This window comes from Oncorhynchus masou, chromosome 32 (assembly GCF_036934945.1).
Source record: "Oncorhynchus masou masou isolate Uvic2021 chromosome 32, UVic_Omas_1.1, whole genome shotgun sequence".
Classification (NCBI taxonomy): Eukaryota; Metazoa; Chordata; class Actinopteri; order Salmoniformes; family Salmonidae; genus Oncorhynchus; species Oncorhynchus masou.
Genome location: NC_088243.1, coordinates 69,598,618 through 69,616,545, shown reverse-complemented (window position 1 = coordinate 69,616,545; position 17,928 = coordinate 69,598,618). Strand labels below are relative to the sequence as shown.

Genomic DNA, 17,928 nt, shown 5'->3' with positions numbered 1-17,928 from the left:
GCTAGTTAGATAAGGTTAATAAGATGGCTAGCTAAGGTTAGCATGCTACCTAGCTACACTGACAGCTGTCAGTTGTCTATTTGTTGATGTTTCTCGATCACTCGAGGTGGAAGTCATAACAACATTATTTCCCTCCCCCAATTTGTGAATATGTATATGTAGCCTGCATCATTCTTCGGAGGTGGAACCTAAACAAAAATGATATCGAAATAGGGGCGGCATTGCCCTCTGGTGGGCGCATTTAAAATCAAACGATGTGTATAAACCCTGGATTGCTTATGCTATGTATTGGCCAGTGAAAGGCTTTGAAGCCACCGGCCAGCCATATTGGTACTCCTCAGAAGGAGCAGTCCTCCATAGGAATTAATGGAATTCTACAATCTTAAATATTATCTTTCAAGGACAAAATGGTATGTATTACAGTAACATCATTACTCTCTAAAAATATATATTTTAAGGAATATAAGGAAAACAAATGTAGACATTCATAAATGAATTTCTATATCGTCCAAAATATTATTTTTTACACTGGAGTAGGAGTACCAAGATGGCTGCGCGGTGGCTTCAAACAAATAGATATCTAGGGTTAATGCATATAATTGGTTAAAGTGGAAAGACCAGTGCCAATTTTTGTTAATTGCAACTTTTCCAACTTTTCCAGTCAATATATCATCTGGCTCTGTGTGCACTTGCTATGTTAATGATGCTGAGTGTTTGGTGTCATCACTGTGACTTGCGGTTTTATGGTTTTTGTTGTCAGGCTTGGGTAGGTTACTTTCTAAATGTAATCCATTACAGTTACTAGTTACCTGTCCAAAATTGTAATCCATAACGTAACTTTTGGATTACCCAAACTCGGTAATGTAATCTGATTAAATGCAGTTACTTTTAGATTACTTTCACCTTAAGAGGCATTAGAAGAAGACACAATTGTATGTTACCAATTGAACGACATCTATTGCAGGTTAAATCAATGTTAAAGTTTACATAACTGGCCATATATGGATGTTCCGTTTTACTTTATGGGTTGGTTATGTAGGCTTCTTCTAACCTATCGCTTTCTACTACATGGATGTATGGATGTAGCAACTACAGATAGCCCCTTTAAGTCTATCAGAAGTGTGTGAGTTTGAGCATGTGTCAGTTAGATGTTGCAGGAGTGCGTTTTTCACTGGCTGTCCACTGATTCCAGAAACAATGTTTGATAGGCAGCTTAAACTTCTTGAATTCAACCATTATTGTGTTCAAATACACATTAAGATTTGTGAACAGCCATCCTCAACAACCACAATCCGTAAGGCGCAAATAGCTAAGGAAGAGAGCAGCAGTGTGATTCACATCAATGCACTATGGTAGATATCAATAATAAGTGGTATCCGTATCGCCGTAGACACTGCTGTCATCCTAAACCTTAGCGTTTATTCAAATTGGATCATCTTTGAATGCTGACAGTAGTTGCAACATTGGAAGACATAGGTTGGACTGTAGCCTACAAAAGCCTATTCCCGCTCTTTTCACACGATCCATCAAACACATTTGGTGTGTCATCATACTGGTCTCTGACTTGTGTTCAGACTCGCTCAAGTGCAACCACCTTAAACTTGCGCCGTTTTTTCAATGCTGATTTGAATGTCATTGAGAAAACAGAGACATGTTAAACATCCTTTCTCTATTTAAAAGTAATCCTCGAAGTAATCATCTAGTTTTTCAAAAGTATCTGTAATCTGATTACAATATTTTTGCTGGTAACGTAACGGATTACATTAACTGTTTAAAAAAAAATCCCTTACATGTAACTGATTACATGTAATCCGTTACTCCCCAACCCTGTTATATTGTCATTATTTAGCTTTTGAACACCTATTGTAGCTTGCTACCCCTGACAGACATTGAGTTTCTACCTATTGATTTTTGCCCAGGTTTTTTCACATGAAGTGTTTTAAAATGAGTACTTCCGGCGCCGACAGAGATGGCCGCCTCGCTTCGGGTTCCTAGGAAACTCTGCAGTTTTTTGTTTTTTTACGTGTTATTCCTTACATTGGTACCCCAGGTCATCTTAGGTTTCATTACATACAGTCGAGAAGAACTACTGAATATAAGAGCAGCGTCAACTCACCATCAGTACGAACAAGAATATGACTTTCCCAGAGCGGATCCTGTGTTCTGCCTTCCACCCAGGACAACGGAATGGATCCCAGCCTGCGACCCAAAACAACGACGTCGTAAAAGAGGCAAACGAAGCAGTCTTCTGGTCAGGCTCCGGAGACGGGCACATCGCGCACCACTCCCTAGCATTCTACTCGCCAATGTCCAGTCTCTTGACAACAAGGTTGATGAAATCCGAGCAAGGGTAGCAGTCCAGAGGGACATCAGGGACTGTAACGTTCTTTGCTTCACGGAAACATGGCTCACTGGAGAGACGCTATCGGAGTCGGTGCAGCCAGCTTGTTATTCCACGCATCGCGCCGACAGAAACAAACATCTTTCTGGTAAGAAGAGGGGCGGGGGCGTATGCTTTATGGTTAACGAGACATGGTGTGGTCACAACAACATACAGGAACTCAAGTCCTTCTGTTCACCTGATTTAGAATTCCTCACAATCAAATGTCGACTGCATTATCTACCAAGGGAATTCTCTTCGATTATAATCACAGCCGTATATATTCCCCCCCAAGCAGACAAATCGATGGCTCTGAACTAACTTTATTTGACTCTTTGCAAACTGGAATCCACATTCATTGTGGCTGGGGATTTTAACAAGGCTAATCTGAAAACAAGACTCCCTAAATTGTATCAGCATATTGATTGCGCAACCAGGGCTGGTAAAACCTTGGATCATTGCTATTCTAACTACCGCAATGCATATAAGGCCCTGCCCCGCCCTCCTTTCGGAAAAGCTGACCACGACTCCATTTTGTTGCTCCCTACCTACAGACAAAAGCTAAAACAAGAAGCTCCCACGCTGAGGTCTGTTCAACGCTGCTCCGACCAATCTGCTTCCATCATGTGGACTGGGATATGTTTCGTATTGCGTCAAACAACAACATTGATGAATACGCTGATTCGGTGAGCGAGTTCATTAGAACGTGCGTTGAAGATGTCGTTCCCATAGCAACGATTAAAACATTCCCAAACCAGAAACCGTGGATTGATGGCAGCATTCGCGTGAAACTGAAACGTGAACCACTGCTTTTAATCAGGGCAAGGTGACCGGAAACATGACCGAATACAAACAGTGTAGCTATTCCCTCCGCAAGGCAATCAACCAAGCTAAGCGTCAGTATAGAGACAAAGTAGAATCGCAATTCAATGGCTCAGACACAAGAGGTATGTGGCAGGGTCTACAGTCAATCACGGATTACAAAAAGAAAACCAGCCCAGTCACGGACCAGGATGCCTTGCTCCCAGGCAGACTAAATAACTTTTTTGCCCGCTTTGAGGACAATACAGTGCCACTGACACGGCCCGCAACCAAAACATGCGGACTCTCCTTCACTGCAGCCGAGGTGAGTAAAGCATTTAAACGTGTTAACCCTCGCAAAGCTGCAGGTCCAGACGGCATCCCCAGCCGCGCCCTCAGAGCATGCGCAGACCAGCTGGCTGGTGTGTTTACGGACATATTCAATCAATCCCTATCCCAGTCTGCTGTTCCCACATGCTTCAAGAGGGCCACCATTGTTCCTGTTCCCAAGAAAGCTAAGGTAACTGAGCTAAACGACTACCGCTCCATAGCATTCACTTCCGTCATCATGAAGTGCTTTGAGAGACTAGTCAAGGACCATATCACCTCCACCCTACCTGACACCCTAGACCCACTCCAATTTGCTTACCGCCCAAATAGGTCCACAGACGATGCAATCTCAACCACACGGCACACTGCCCTAACCCATCTGGACAAGAGGAATACCTACGTGAGAATGCTGTTCATCGACTACAGCTCAGCATTTAACACCATAGTACCCTCCAAACTCGTCATCAAGCTCGAGACTGGGTCTCAACCCCGCCCTGTGCAACTGGGTACTGGACTTCCTGATGGGCCGCCCCCAGGTGGTGAGGGTAGGCAACAACATCTCCACCCCGCTGATCCTCAACACTGGGGCCCCACAAGGGTGCGTTCTGAGCCCTCTCCTGTACTCCCTGTTCACCCACGACTGCGTGGCCACGCACGCCTCCAACTCGATCATCAAGTTTGCGGACGACACAACAGTGGTAGGCTTGATTACCAACAACGACGAGACGGCCTACAGGGAGGAGGTGAGGGCCCTCGGAGTGTGTGGTGTTAGGAAAATAACCTCACACTCAACGTCAGCAAAACTAAAGAGATGATTGTGGACTTCAGGAAACAGCAGAGGGAACACCCCCCTATCCACATTGATGGAACAGTAGTGGAGGGGGTAGTAAGTTTTAAGTTCCTCGGCGTACACATCACAGACAAACTGAATTGGTCCACCCACACAGACAGCTTTGTGAAGAAGGCGCAGCAGCGCCTCTTCAACCTCAGGAGGCCCGAGGAAATTTGGCTTGTCACCAAAAGCACTCACATACTTCTACAGATGCACAATCGAGAGCATCCTGTCGGGTTGTATCACCGCCTAGTACGGCAACAGGCTCTCCAGAGGGTAGTGAGGTCTGCACAACGCATCACCGGGGGCAAACTACTTGCCCTCCAGGACACCTACACCACCCGATGTCACAGGAAGGCCATAAAGATCATCAAGGACAACAACCACCCGAGCCACTGCCTGTTCACCCCGCTATCCTCCAGAAGGCGAGGTCAGTACAGGTGCATCAAAGCTGGGACCGAGAGACTGAAAAACAGCTTCTATCTCAAGGCCATCAGACTGTTAAACAGCCTCCACTAACATTGAGTGGCTGCTGCCAACACACTGACTCAACTCCAGCCACTTTAATAATGGGAATTGAGGGGAATTGATGTAAAATATATCACTAGCCACTTTAAACAATGCTACCTAATATAATGTTTACATACCCTACATTATTTATCTCATATGTATACGTATATACTGTACTCTATATCACCTACTGCATCTTTATGTAATACATGTATCACTAGCCACTTTAAACTATGCCACTTTGTTTACATACTCATCTCATATGTATATACTGTACTCGATACCATCTACTGCATCTTGCCTATGCCGCTCTGTACCATCACTCATTCATATATCTTTATGTACATATTCTTTATTCCTTTACACTTATGTGTATAAGGTAGTAGTTTTGGAATTGTTAGCTAGATTACTCGTTGGTTATTACTGCATTGTCAGAACTAGAAGCACAAGCATTTCGCTACACTCGCATTAACATCTGCTAACCATGTGTATGTGACAAATAAAATTTGATTTGATTTGAAATGTCCTTATCCTGTTACTGGCAGGTTAATGTTCACCTCAACTCTTCTGCATCTCGTTCTTGTCCCATGATTTTTGTACACTGACAAATCCCAATGCCACACGGCTCTCCCTCTCCAAAGAATCGATAATAATAGACTCACTACTCCTTATTCATAGCCGTTCTGGCTTTGCCTCGATTCCTCATTCAACAGCATAATTAATTGGCCATATTTTCCAATTCAGTCATTGCTAGCCTTGCAGCAAAAAGGGGGAGCCGATGTTGCACAACCATGACATTAAAAACCCAAAGGCACAGATGTTTGTTATTCATTAACCTAGTGGGTTCCATTCAGAACACATTGCACACTTGAGGATGGAGCTTGTTTCTTGCTACAGGTGGCAATGCACCTCTCTCTGACCCAGAATTAATTTTGTCTGTATCTCAAAGTTTTTCTCGAAGTACCTGGGAGCAACAGTTTGAGGGTCAATCCCATTTAAATCCCAGGAAAGGGCCACCACTCCCGTCCATGATTTCTTCCTTCCATTGGAATTGCATGTCTGTTTGTACCCATATTAGAATGAACATGGGAACTCAAACTTTTTACATCCCCTTGATACTGGTTAATGTTCTTATCTTGTAGTATTAGGTCTTTACAAAGCAAATAACAAAACGTTTGCTGTTATAAAATGGTTATGGATTGACTGGGCTGGCAGACAGTGTCAAGAAAACCCACAAAGAGAACTGTTCAGTTCATTAATGGCTCAGTAGCTTTTGATTGAAAACTTCTATTACTCAGACAGGGAACACCACCCACCCAAATCTTCGCAGAGCAGCCAGCGCTGACGAGAGCGTAATGTATTTCCCCAGATTTGATCAAGCCTGTTAATGTGATTAAATGAGACTCCCCCCCCCCCCCCACACACACACATAGACACACACTATAGGCCCACTTAAAATGCAAATGACCAAGCAATGACTGGTGTCCACCTGGTGCCTACAGAATAGATTCAGAACTGGGTTTTCATCCTCATTGTCCAGACTAAACGGAGTGGCAGTGTAGAGGATGAACCAGGTCTGCCACTCAGTCTCTTTGTTTCCCTAGACTGCTTTCCCATTTTATTAGCTCTATTATAAAGACAGTATATAGCTCATCCCTGCTTCCCCAGGCTGCTTCCCGATTGCATTAACTTAAACATTACATCTCATTTCCTGTTTTCTCTCTCCTCCCCCACAGTTTGTGGCACACCCCAACTGCCAGCAGCAGCTGCTGACGATCTGGTATGAGAACCTGTCGGGCCTGAGGGAGCAGACTATCGCTGTAAAATGCCTGGTGGTGGTGGCTGTGGCCCTGGGTCTGCCCCTGCTGGCTGTGGGTTACTGGTTCGCCCCTTGCAGTCGGGTAAGAGTACCACGTCCACTGACATACCGCTGACTCTCGCTTACCATTTGTTGTTGTAGTCAGAGCAATGTTGATGGAGTATGTTTGTTTACAAAACTGCACAAACGCTCGTATGCACATGCACGCTGAGATGTTGAACTGTTGTACCCTCTTTAACCACTCTGGTCATTATTTGACCCTGCTTGTCATCTATGAACGTTTGGACGTCTTGAAGAACGATCTGGCCTTGTAGTTGGAATCCAAAATTGGCAGATTTGTTATTGTTTTTATTTTGAGAAAATGCGCCTCCAGCATCGTGGAGAAAAAACTCACAGTACATGCTCTGCTGTTCTATCTTGCGTGAAATTATGTACAATGATGTCAGAGGTGTTCGTTGTTTGACGTAACGTCTTTGTTGTAATATCGCAAACGGACCTGGCAGTTTCCCCGCTATAATCTCCACAGAACACAGCCAGGAGAGGACTGGCCACCCCTCGGAGCCTGGTTCCACTCTAGGTTTCTTCCTAGGTTCATTGCTTTCTAGGGACATTTTCACTGCCACTGTGCCTCTGCACAGTGCTCTTTGGGGTTTTAAGCTGGGAATCTGTATTGCACTTTGTGACAACTGCTGATATAAAAAGGCTTTAGAAAATAAATGTGATAGCTTTATTTTGATTAATTGATGATTGTTTTGTAATGTGACATGTAATGTCTGCCAAGAGAGTATAGATAGAAATCTGGCATGCAAGGCCACCCACCGCCATCATTCCTGCCACTCAGAACCTCTCAGGTAGATCAACTGCTGCATAACCAGGCTGTAGAGATCAAAGTGAAATAGGGAGGCAGTGTTGGGACAAAATTCACCAATTGTGTTCCCTTCATTTATCTCAACTCAAACCAGAGTATATGAAGAGTATTGTTTCTAGCCCATAGAATTTCATATATATGGTTCCATTACCCAAACTTCCCATTGAAAAGTAAAACAGACATTTACAGCCACCTGTGATTAAAGTAAATAAGTATAGGAGTGTGATGGTAAGTAGTCTAGTGGTGTGAGGGTAAATAAATAGTCTAGGAGTGTGAGGGTAAATAAAAAGTCTAGGTGTGTGAGGATAAATAAAAAGTCTAGGAATGTGTTGGTAAATAAATAGTCAAGGAATGTGACTGTAAATAAATAGTCTAGGAGTGTGAAGGTAAATAAATAGTCTAGGAGTGTGAAGGTAAATAAATAGTCTAGGAGTGTGAAGGTAAATAAATAGTCTCGGGGTGTGAGGGTAAATAAATAGTCTAGGAGTGTGAAGGTAAATAAATAGTCTCGGGGTGTGAGGGTAAATAAATAGTCTAGGAGTGTGAGGGTAAATAAATAGTCTAGGAATGTGTTGGTAAATAAATAGTCAAGGAATGTGAGGGTAAATAAATAGTCTAGGAGTGTGAAGGTAAATAAATAGTCTAGGAGTGTGAAGGTAAATAAATAGTCTAGGAGTGTGAGGGTAAATAAAAAGTCTAGGAATGTGTTGGTAAATAAATAGTCAAGGAATGTGACTGTAAATAAATAGTCTAGGAGTGTGAAGGTAAATAAATAGTCTCGGGGTGTGAGGGTAAATAAATAGTCTAGGAGTGTGAGGGTAAATAAAAAGTCTAGGAATGTGTTGGTAAATAAATAGTCAAGGAATGTGAGGGTAAATAAATAGTCTAGGAGTGTGAAGGTAAATAAATAGTCTAGGAGTGTGAAGGTAAATAAATAGTCTCGGGATGTGAGGGTAAATAAATAGTCTAGGAGTGTGAGGGTAAATAAAAAGTCTATGAATGTGTTGGTAAATAAATAGTCAAGGAATGTGAGGGTAAATAAATAGTCTAGGAGTGTGAAGGTAAATAAATAGTCTAGGAGTGTGAAGGTAAATAAATAGTCTAGGAGTGTGAAGGTAAATAAATAGTCTCGGGGTGTGAGGGTAAATAAATAGTCTAGGGGTGTGAGGGTAAATAAATAGTCTAGGAGTGTGAGGGTAAATAAATAGTCTTGGGGTGTGAGGGTAAATAAATAGTCTAGGAGTGTGAGGGTAAATAAATAGTCTCGGGGTGTGAGGGTAAATAGATAGTCTCGGGGTGTGAGGGTAAATAAATAGTCTCGGGGTGTGAGGGTAAATAAATAGTCTAGGAGTGTAAGGGTAAATAAATAGTCTTGTGGTGTGAGGGTAAATAAATAGTCTGGGAGTGTGAGGGTAAATAAAAAGTCTAGGAATGTGTTGGTAAATAAATAGTCAAGGAATGTGAGGGTAAATAAATAGTCTAGGAATGTGAAGGTAAATAAATAGTCTAGGAGTGTGAAGGTAAATAAATAGTCTAGGAGTGTGACGGTAAATAAATAGTCTAGGAGTGTGAGGGTAAATAAATAGTCTTGGGGTGTGAGGGTAAATAAATAGTCTAGGAGTGTGAGGGTGAATAAATAGTCTCGGGATGTGAGGGTAAATAAATAGTCTTGGGGTGTGAGGGTAAATAAATAGTCTAGGAGTGTGAGGGTAAATAAATAGTCTCGGGGTGTGAGGGTAAATAAATAGTCTTGGGGTGTGAGGGTAAATAAATGGCCTAGGAGTGTGAGGGTAAATAAAAAGTCTCGGGTGTGAGGGTAAATAAATAGTCTCGGGGTGTGAGGGTAAATAAATAGTCTCGGGTGTGAGGGTAAATGAATAGTCTCGGGTGTGAGGGTAAATAAATAGTCTCGGGGTGTGAAGGTAAATAAATAGTCTAGGAGTGTGAAGGTAAATAAATAGTCCCGGGTGTGAGGGTAAATAAATAGTCTAGGAGTGTGAAGGTAAATAAATAGTCTAGGAGTGTGAAGGTAAATAAATAGTCTCGGGGTGTGAGGGTAAATAAATCGTCTAGGAGTGTGAGGGTAAATAAAAAGTCTAGGAATGTGTTGGTAAATAAATAGTCAAGGAATGTGAGGGTAAATAAATAGTCTAGGAGTGTGAAGGTAAATAAATAGTCTAGGACTGTGAAGGTAAATAAATAGTCTCGGGGTGTGAGGGTAAATAAATCGTCTAGGAGTGTGAGGGTAAATAAAAAGTCTAGGAATGTGTTGGTAAATAAATAGTCAAGGAATGTGAGGGTAAATAAATAGTCTAGGAGTGTGAAGGTAAATAAATAGTCTAGGAGTGTGAAGGTAAATAAATAGTCTAGGAGTGTGAAGGTAAATAAATAGTCTCGGGGTGTGAGGGTAAATAAATAGTCTAGGAGTGTGAGGGTAAATAAAAAGTCTATGAATTTGTTGGTAAATAAATAGTCAAAGAATGTGAGGGTAAATAAATAGTCTAGGAGTGTGAAGGTAAATAAATAGTCTAGGAGTGTGAAGGTAAATAAATAGTCTAGGAGTGTGAAGGTACATAAATAGTCTTGGGGTGTGAGGGTAAATAAAAAGTCTAGGAATGTGTTGGTAAATAAATAGTCAAGGAATGTGAGGGTAAATAAATAGTCTAGGAGTGTGAAGGTAAATAAATAGACTAGGAGTGTGAAGGTAAATAAATAGTCTCAGGGTGTGAGGGTAAATAAATCGTCTAGGAGTGTGAGGGTAAATAAAAAGTCTAGGAGTGTGAAGGTAAATAAATAGTCTCGGGGTGTGAGGGTAAATAAATCGTCTAGGAGTGTGAGGGTAAATAAAAAGTCTAGCAATGTGTTGGTAAATAAATAGTCAAGGAATGTGAGGGTAAATGAATAGTCTAGGAGTGTGAAGGTATATAAATAGTCTAGGAGTGTGAAGGTAAATAAATAGTCTAGGAGTGTGAAGGTAAATAAATAGTCTCGGGGTGTGAGGGTAAATAAATAGTCTAGGAGTGTGAGGGTAAATAAAAAGTCTATGAATTTGTTGGTAAATAAATAGTCAAATAATGTGAGGGTAAATAAATAGTCTAGGAGTGTGAAGGTAAATAAATAGTCTAGGAGTGTGAAGGTAAATAAATAGTCTAGGAGTGTGAAGGTAAATAAATAGTCTCGGGGTGTGAGGGTAAATAAATAGTCTAGGAGTGTGAGGGTAAATAAAAAGTCTATGAATTTGTTGGTAAATAAATAGTCAAAGAATGTGAGGGTAAATAAATAGTCTAGGAGTGTGAAGGTAAATAAATAGTCTAGGAGTGTGAAGGTAAATAAATAGTCTAGGAGTGTGAAGGTAAATAAATAGTCTCGGGGTGTGAGGGTAAATAAATAGTCTAGGGGTGTGAGGGTAAATAAATAGTCTAGGAGTGTGAGGGTAAATAAATAGTCTTGGGTGTGTGAGGGTAAATAAATAGTCTCGGGTGTGAGGGTAAATAAATAGTCTCGGGGTGTGAGGGTAAATAAATAGTCTCGGGGTGTGAGGGTAAATAAATAGTCTAGGAGTGTGAGGGTAAATAAATAGTCTAGGAGTGTGAAGGTAAATAAATAGTCTAGGAGTGTGAAGGTAAATAAATAGTCAAGGAATGTGAGGGTAAATAAAAAGTCTAGGAATGTGTTGGTAAATAAATAGTCAAGGAATGTGACTGTAAATAAATAGTCTAGGAGTGTGAAGGTAAATAAATAGTCTCGGGGTGTGAGGGTAAATAAATAGTCTAGGAGTGTGAGGGTAAATAAATAGTCTAGGAATGTGTTGGTAAATAAATAGTCAAGGAATGTGAGGGTAAATAAATAGTCTAGGAGTGTGAAGGTAAATAAATAGTCTAGGAGTGTGAAGGTAAATAAATAGTCTAGGAGTGTGAGGGTAAATAAAAAGTCTAGGAATGTGTTGGTAAATAAATAGTCAAGGAATGTGACTGTAAATAAATAGTCTAGGAGTGTGAAGGTAAATAAATAGTCTCGGGGTGTGAGGGTAAATAAATAGTCTAGGAGTGTGAGGGTAAATAAAAAGTCTATGAATGTGTTGGTAAATAAATAGTCAAGGAATGTGAGGGTAAATAAATAGTCTAGGAGTGTGAAGGTAAATAAATAGTCTAGGAGTGTGAAGGTAAATAAATAGTCTAGGAGTGTGAAGGTAAATAAATAGTCTCGGGGTGTGAGGGTAAATAAATAGTCTAGGGGTGTGAGGGTAAATAAATAGTCTAGGAGTGTGAGGGTAAATAAATAGTCTTGGGGTGTGAGGGTAAATAAATAGTCTAGGAGTGTGAGGGTAAATAAATAGTCTCGGGGTGTGAGGGTAAATAGATAGTCTCGGGGTGTGAGGGTAAATAAATAGTCTCGGGGTGTGAGGGTAAATAAATAGTCTAGGAGTGTAAAGGTAAATAAATAGTCTTGTGGTGTGAGGGTAAATAAATAGTCTGGGAGTGTGAGGGTAAATAAAAAGTCTAGGAATGTGTTGGTAAATAAATAGTCAAGGAATGTGAGGGTAAATAAATAGTCTAGGAATGTGAAGGTAAAAAAATAGTCTAGGAGTGTGAAGGTAAATAAATAGTCTAGGAGTGTGACGGTAAATAAATAGTCTAGGAGTGTGAGGGTAAATAAACAGTATTGGGGTGTGAGGGTAAATAAATAGTCTAGGAGTGTGAGGGTGAATAAATAGTCTCGGGATGTGAGGGTAAATAAATAGTCTTGGGGTGTGAGGGTAATAATAATAATAATAATATATCCCATTTAGCAGACGCTTTTGTCCAAAGCGACTTACAAGTCGGCTGGGGCCACTACTTTTACATATGGGTGGCCCCAGCGGGAATCGAACCCACGACGCTTGGCGTTGCAAGCGCCATGCTCTACCGACTGAGCCACACAGGTAAATAAATAGTCTAGGAGTGTGAGGGTAAATAAATAGTCTCGGGTGTGAGGGTAAATAAATAGTCTTGGGGTGTGAGGGTAAATAAATGGCCTAGGAGTGTGAGGGTAAATAAAAAGTCTCGGGTGTGAGGGTAAATAAATAGTCTCGGGGTGTGAGGGTAAATAAATAGTCTCGGGTGTGAGGGTAAATGAATAGTCTCGGGTGTGAGGGTAAATAAATAGTCTCGGGGTGTGAAGGTAAATAAATAGTCTCGGGGTGTGAAGGTAAATAAATAGTCTAGGAGTGTGAAGGTAAATAAATAGTCCCGGGTGTGAGGGTAAATAAATAGTCTAGGAGTGTGAAGGTAAATAAATAGTCTAGGAGTGTGAAGGTAAATAAATAGTCTCGGGGTGTGAGGGTAAATAAATCGTCTAGGAGTGTGAGGGTAAATAAAAAGTCTAGGAATGTGTTGGTAAATAAATAGTCAAGGAATGTGAGGGTAAATAAATAGTCTAGGAGTGTGAAGGTAAATAAATAGTCTAGGACTGTGAAGGTAAATAAATAGTCTCGGGGTGTGAGGGTAAATAAATCGTCTAGGAGTGTGAGGGTAAATAAAAAGTCTAGGAATGTGTTGGTAAATAAATAGTCAAGGAATGTGAGGGTAAATAAATAGTCTAGGAGTGTGAAGGTAAATAAATAGTCTAGGAGTGTGAAGGTAAATAAATAGTCTAGGAGTGTGAAGGTAAATAAATAGTCTCGGGGTGTGAGGGTAAATAAATAGTCTAGGAGTGTGAGGGTAAATAAAAAGTCTATGAATTTGTTGGTAAATAAATAGTCAAAGAATGTGAGGGTAAATAAATAGTCTAGGAGTGTGAAGGTAAATAAATAGTCTAGGAGTGTGAAGATAAATAAATAGTCTAGGAGTGTGAAGGTACATAAATAGTCTTGGGGTGTGAGGGTAAATAAAAAGTCTAGGAATGTGTTGGTAAATAAATAGTCAAGGAATGTGAGGGTAAATAAATAGTCTAGGAGTGTGAAGGTAAATAAATAGTCTAGGAGTGTGAAGGTAAATAAATAGTCTCAGGGTGTGAGGGTAAATAAATCGTCTAGGAGTGTGAGGGTAAATAAAAAGTCTAGGAGTGTGAAGGTAAATAAATAGTCTCGGGGTGTGAGGGTAAATAAATCGTCTAGGAGTGTGAGGGTAAATAAAAAGTCTAGCAATGTGTTGGTAAATAAATAGTCAAGGAATGTGAGGGTAAATGAATAGTCTAGGAGTGTGAAGGTATATAAATAGTCTAGGAGTGTGAAGGTAAATAAATAGTCTAGGAGTGTGAAGGTAAATAAATAGTCTCGGGGTGTGAGGGTAAATAAATAGTCTAGGAGTGTGAGGGTAAATAAAAAGTCTATGAATTTGTTGGTAAATAAATAGTCAAATAATGTGAGGGTAAATAAATAGTCTAGGAGTGTGAAGGTAAATAAATAGTCTAGGAGTGTGAAGGTAAATAAATAGTCTAGGAGTGTGAAGGTAAATAAATAGTCTTGGGGTGTGAGGGTAAATAAATAGTCTAGGAGTGTGAGGGTAAATAAAAAGTCTATGAATTTGTTGGTAAATAAATAGTCAAAGAATGTGAGGGTAAATAAATAGTCTAGGAGTGTGAAGGTAAATAAATAGTCTAGGAGTGTGAAGGTAAATAAATAGTCTCGTGGTGTGAGGGTAAATAAATAGTCTAGGGGTGTGAGGGTAAATAAATAGTCTAGGAGTGTGAGGGTAAATAAATAGTCTTGGGTGTGTGAGGGTAAATAAATAGTCTCGGGTGTGAGGGTAAATAAATAGTCTCGGGGTGTGAGGGTAAATAAATAGTCTCGGGGTGTGAGGGTAAATAAATAGTCTAGGAGTGTGAGGGTAAATAAATAGTCTAGGAGTGTGAAGGTAAATAAATAGTCTAGGAGTGTGAAGGTAAATAAATAGTCAAGGAATGTGAGGGTAAATAAATAGTCTAGGAATGTGAAGGTAAATAAATAGTCTGCGAGTGTGAAGGTAAATAGTCTCGGGGTGTGAGGGTAAATAAATAGTCTAGGAGTGTGAGGGTAAATAAATAGTCTAGGTGTGTGAGGGTACATAAATAGTCTTGGGGTGTGAGGGTAAATAAATAGTCTAGGAGTGTGAGGGTAAATAAATAGTCTCGGGGTGTGAGGGTAAATAAATAGTCTTGGGGTGTGAGGGTAAATAAATAGTCTATGAGTGTGAGGGTAAATAAATAGTCTTGGGTGTGAGGGTAAATAAATTGTCTCGGGGTGTGAGGGTAAATAAATAGTCTCGTGTGTGAGGGTAAATAAATAGTCTCGGGTGTGAGGGTAAATAAATAGTCTCAGGGTGTGAAGGTAAATAAATAGTCTAGGAGTGTGAAGGTAAATAAATAGTCTCGGGTGTGAGGGTAAATAAATAGTCTAGGAGTGTGAGGGTAAATAAAAAGTCTAGGAATGTGTTGGTAAATAAATAGTCAAGGAATGTGAGGGTAAATAAAGAGTCTAGGAGTGTGAAGGTAAATAAATAGTCTAGGAGTGTGAAGGTAAATAAATAGTCTAGGAGTGTGAAGGTAAATAAATAGTCTAGGAGTGTGAAGGTAAATAAATAGTCTCGGGGTGTGAGGGTAAATAAATAGTCTAGGAGTGTGAGGGTAAATAAATAGTCTAGGAGTGTGAGGGTAAATAAATAGTCTAGGAGTGTGAGGGTAAATAAATAGTCTCGGGGTGTGAGGGTAAATAAATAGTCTAGGAGTGTGAAGGTAAATAAATAGTCTAGGAGTGTGAGGGTAAATAAATAGTCTCGGGTGTGAGGGTAAATAAATAGTCTCGGGGTGTGAAGATAAATAAATAGTCTAGGAGTGTGAGGGTAAATAAATAGTCTCGGGTGTGAGGGTAAATAAATAGTCTTGGGGTGTGAGGGTAAATAAATAGTCTAGGAGTGTGAGCGTAAATAAATAGTCTCGGGGTGTGAAGGTAAATAAATAGTCTAGGAGTGTGAGGGTAAATAAATAGTCTTGGGTGTGAGGGTAAATAAATAGTCTAGGAGTGTGAAGGTAAATAAATAGTCTCGGGGTGTGAGGGTAAATAAATAGTCTAGGAGTGTGAAGTTAAATAAATAGTCTCGGGTGTGAGGGTAAATAAATAGTATCGGGGTGTGAGGGTAAATAAATAGTATCGGGGTGTGAGGGTAAATAAATAGTCTCGGGGTGTGAGGGTAAATAAATTGTCTAGGAGTGTGAAGGTAAATAAATAGTCAAGGAATGTGAGAGTAAATAAATAGTCTAGGAGTGTGAGGGTAAATAAATAGTCTAGGAGTGTGAAGGTAAATAAATAATCCAGGAGTGTGAGGGTAAATAAATAGTCTTGGGGTGTGAGTTTAAATGAATAGTCTCGGGGTGTGAGGGTAAATAAATAGTGTCGGGGTGTGAGGGTAAATAAATAGTCTAGCAGTGTGAGGGTAAATAAATAGTCTTGGGGTGTGAGGGTAAATAAATCGTCTAGAGTGTGAAGGTAAATAAATAGTCTTGAAGTGTGAGGGTAAATAAATATGGTGTAGTGTGCTTGTTTGTTTATATTCACTTACCCTGCCCTACCCAGGTGGTTTATGGATAGGTCTTAAGTTTCAGTAGTATAACGAGAGTCTCTCACAACACTCCAATTAAATGTAAGTGTTACATTTTCTATCTTTAGGGACGTTGTTTACCCTCTCATAAAGCCAAGACTAACAATGTGTGTTTTAATCATTGAGGGCTATAAGAGGAATGGAGAAGAGCAGAGCAACAGCTGGGCATGTTAATGGCGCGATGACAATTTGGGTTGTTGGCATCATTACTATTGCTATGTTTATTTAGAGGTGGCACCTTGAGAACACTTCGATTTGTTTTTCAGGAATGCTTTGGCATAGGATAGGATTAGGACTAGTAGTAGCTTCTCAGTTGTATAGATCATGAACGAAACCAAAGAAAGTTTAAATCAATTGATTCGACCACCTAAACTGAATTGATTTGTGTTTGTTGTGAAGTTACTCCAGACTTCACAACAAACTAATTTCAAGCAGGTTGAGGTGGCTGTAGCATAGTTTTCTCCATACTTCACAACCAACTAATTTCATCTGACAGGTATATTACAACGCAGGTTCAAGGAGTTAGCCAGATAACTTTAATAAACAAACAGAAATAACTGTTGATTGTCTGGTTCATTATTAAGAAAGCTAAACGTACATATATGTGTTTTTTGTTGTTGAGAAAATTAGGCCAAGCCCATTTCAAACGCTACATTATTTTAGGATGTGTAGACAAATTAGCTGGCCAACTATCCCGATTTGTAGTATAGGTTGAGGTGGTTGCAGCATAGTTACTCCAGAGACTCCTTATTGACTGAACTCTCCCTGTGCCTCCCACCGATCTCACCTGAAGGTTTTACTTGCTATGATGTGGTTATTTTACCTACCTAAGTTGAATGCACTGATTGTAAGTCACTATGGATGAGAGCATCTGCTAAATGACTGAGGTGCAAATGTGATCCTTCTTATTTTCTGTAGCTGGGCAATGCTTTGCGCAGCCCCTTTATGAAGTTTGTGGCCCATGCTGCCTCCTTCATCATCTTCCTGTGCCTACTGTTGTTCAACGCATCGGACCGCTTCGAGGGCATCCGCACCATGCCAAACGTGACCGTCACTGACCACCCCATGCAGATCTACCGGGTCAAGACCACTGAATTCAGCTGGACTGAGATCCTCATCATGGTCTGGGTCACAGGTGAGAGAGGATTTATTTGTTTAATTAATTAACATGTTATGGTACTGTGGAGGATTGACGGCACCAGAAGGGCTTGGAAAGGTGTGGACATGCGTCAGAGGCAAGGACGTACATCAGAGTCATCTTTCATGTCCTGCTTAGATTCAAGTGTCACTGAGTGGACTATCCTGGTTAGATTCAAGTGTCACTGAGTGGACTGTCCTGGTTAGATTCAAGTGTCACTGAGTGGACTGTCCAGGTTGGATTCAAGTGTCACTGAGTGGACTGTCCAGGTTGGATTCATGTGTCACTGAGTGGACTGTCCAGGTTACATTCAAGTATCACTGAGTGGACTGTCCTAGTTAGATTCAAGTGTCACTGAGTGGACTATCCTGGTTAGATTCACATGAAATGAAACATATATTGTTTTGTGTATTGTGCTCTATTTAGAACAGTAATCTCTTTTCAATGTGCTCTGAAGAACCTAGCATTTAAAACACAGCAGCTGTATGGCACAATAGTCAGGAGACTATTTTGTGCTTTTCACATTTTGAACACTGATGTACAGTATATTGTAGAGTTACAGACAGTAATTTGATTTTTTAATGAAAAGTGAAAGGTTTAAGTTCAATTTCCATAGCTTCCCTGGTCAGTTTTACTTAATGTTTAGCAGCCATACTGACCTAAACTTGAACGAGCAGTTGACAGTGCGTCCTTGCGAG

The 17,928-nt window shown here is 40.4% G+C and overlaps 1 protein-coding gene across 1 annotated transcript in view; it reads left to right on the top strand.

Annotated features, from left to right (window-relative positions):
• The window catches only part of trpc3 (transient receptor potential cation channel, subfamily C, member 3), a 59,864-nt gene that overhangs the window by 26,460 nt on the left and 15,476 nt on the right, over window positions 1-17,928 (top strand). The window contains exons 5-6 of the mRNA XM_064954986.1: window positions 6,590-6,754; window positions 17,011-17,227. Of these exons, the coding sequence (XP_064811058.1) occupies window positions 6,590-6,754; window positions 17,011-17,227 (382 nt within the window). The remainder of the gene's footprint in view (window positions 1-6,589; window positions 6,755-17,010; window positions 17,228-17,928) is intronic.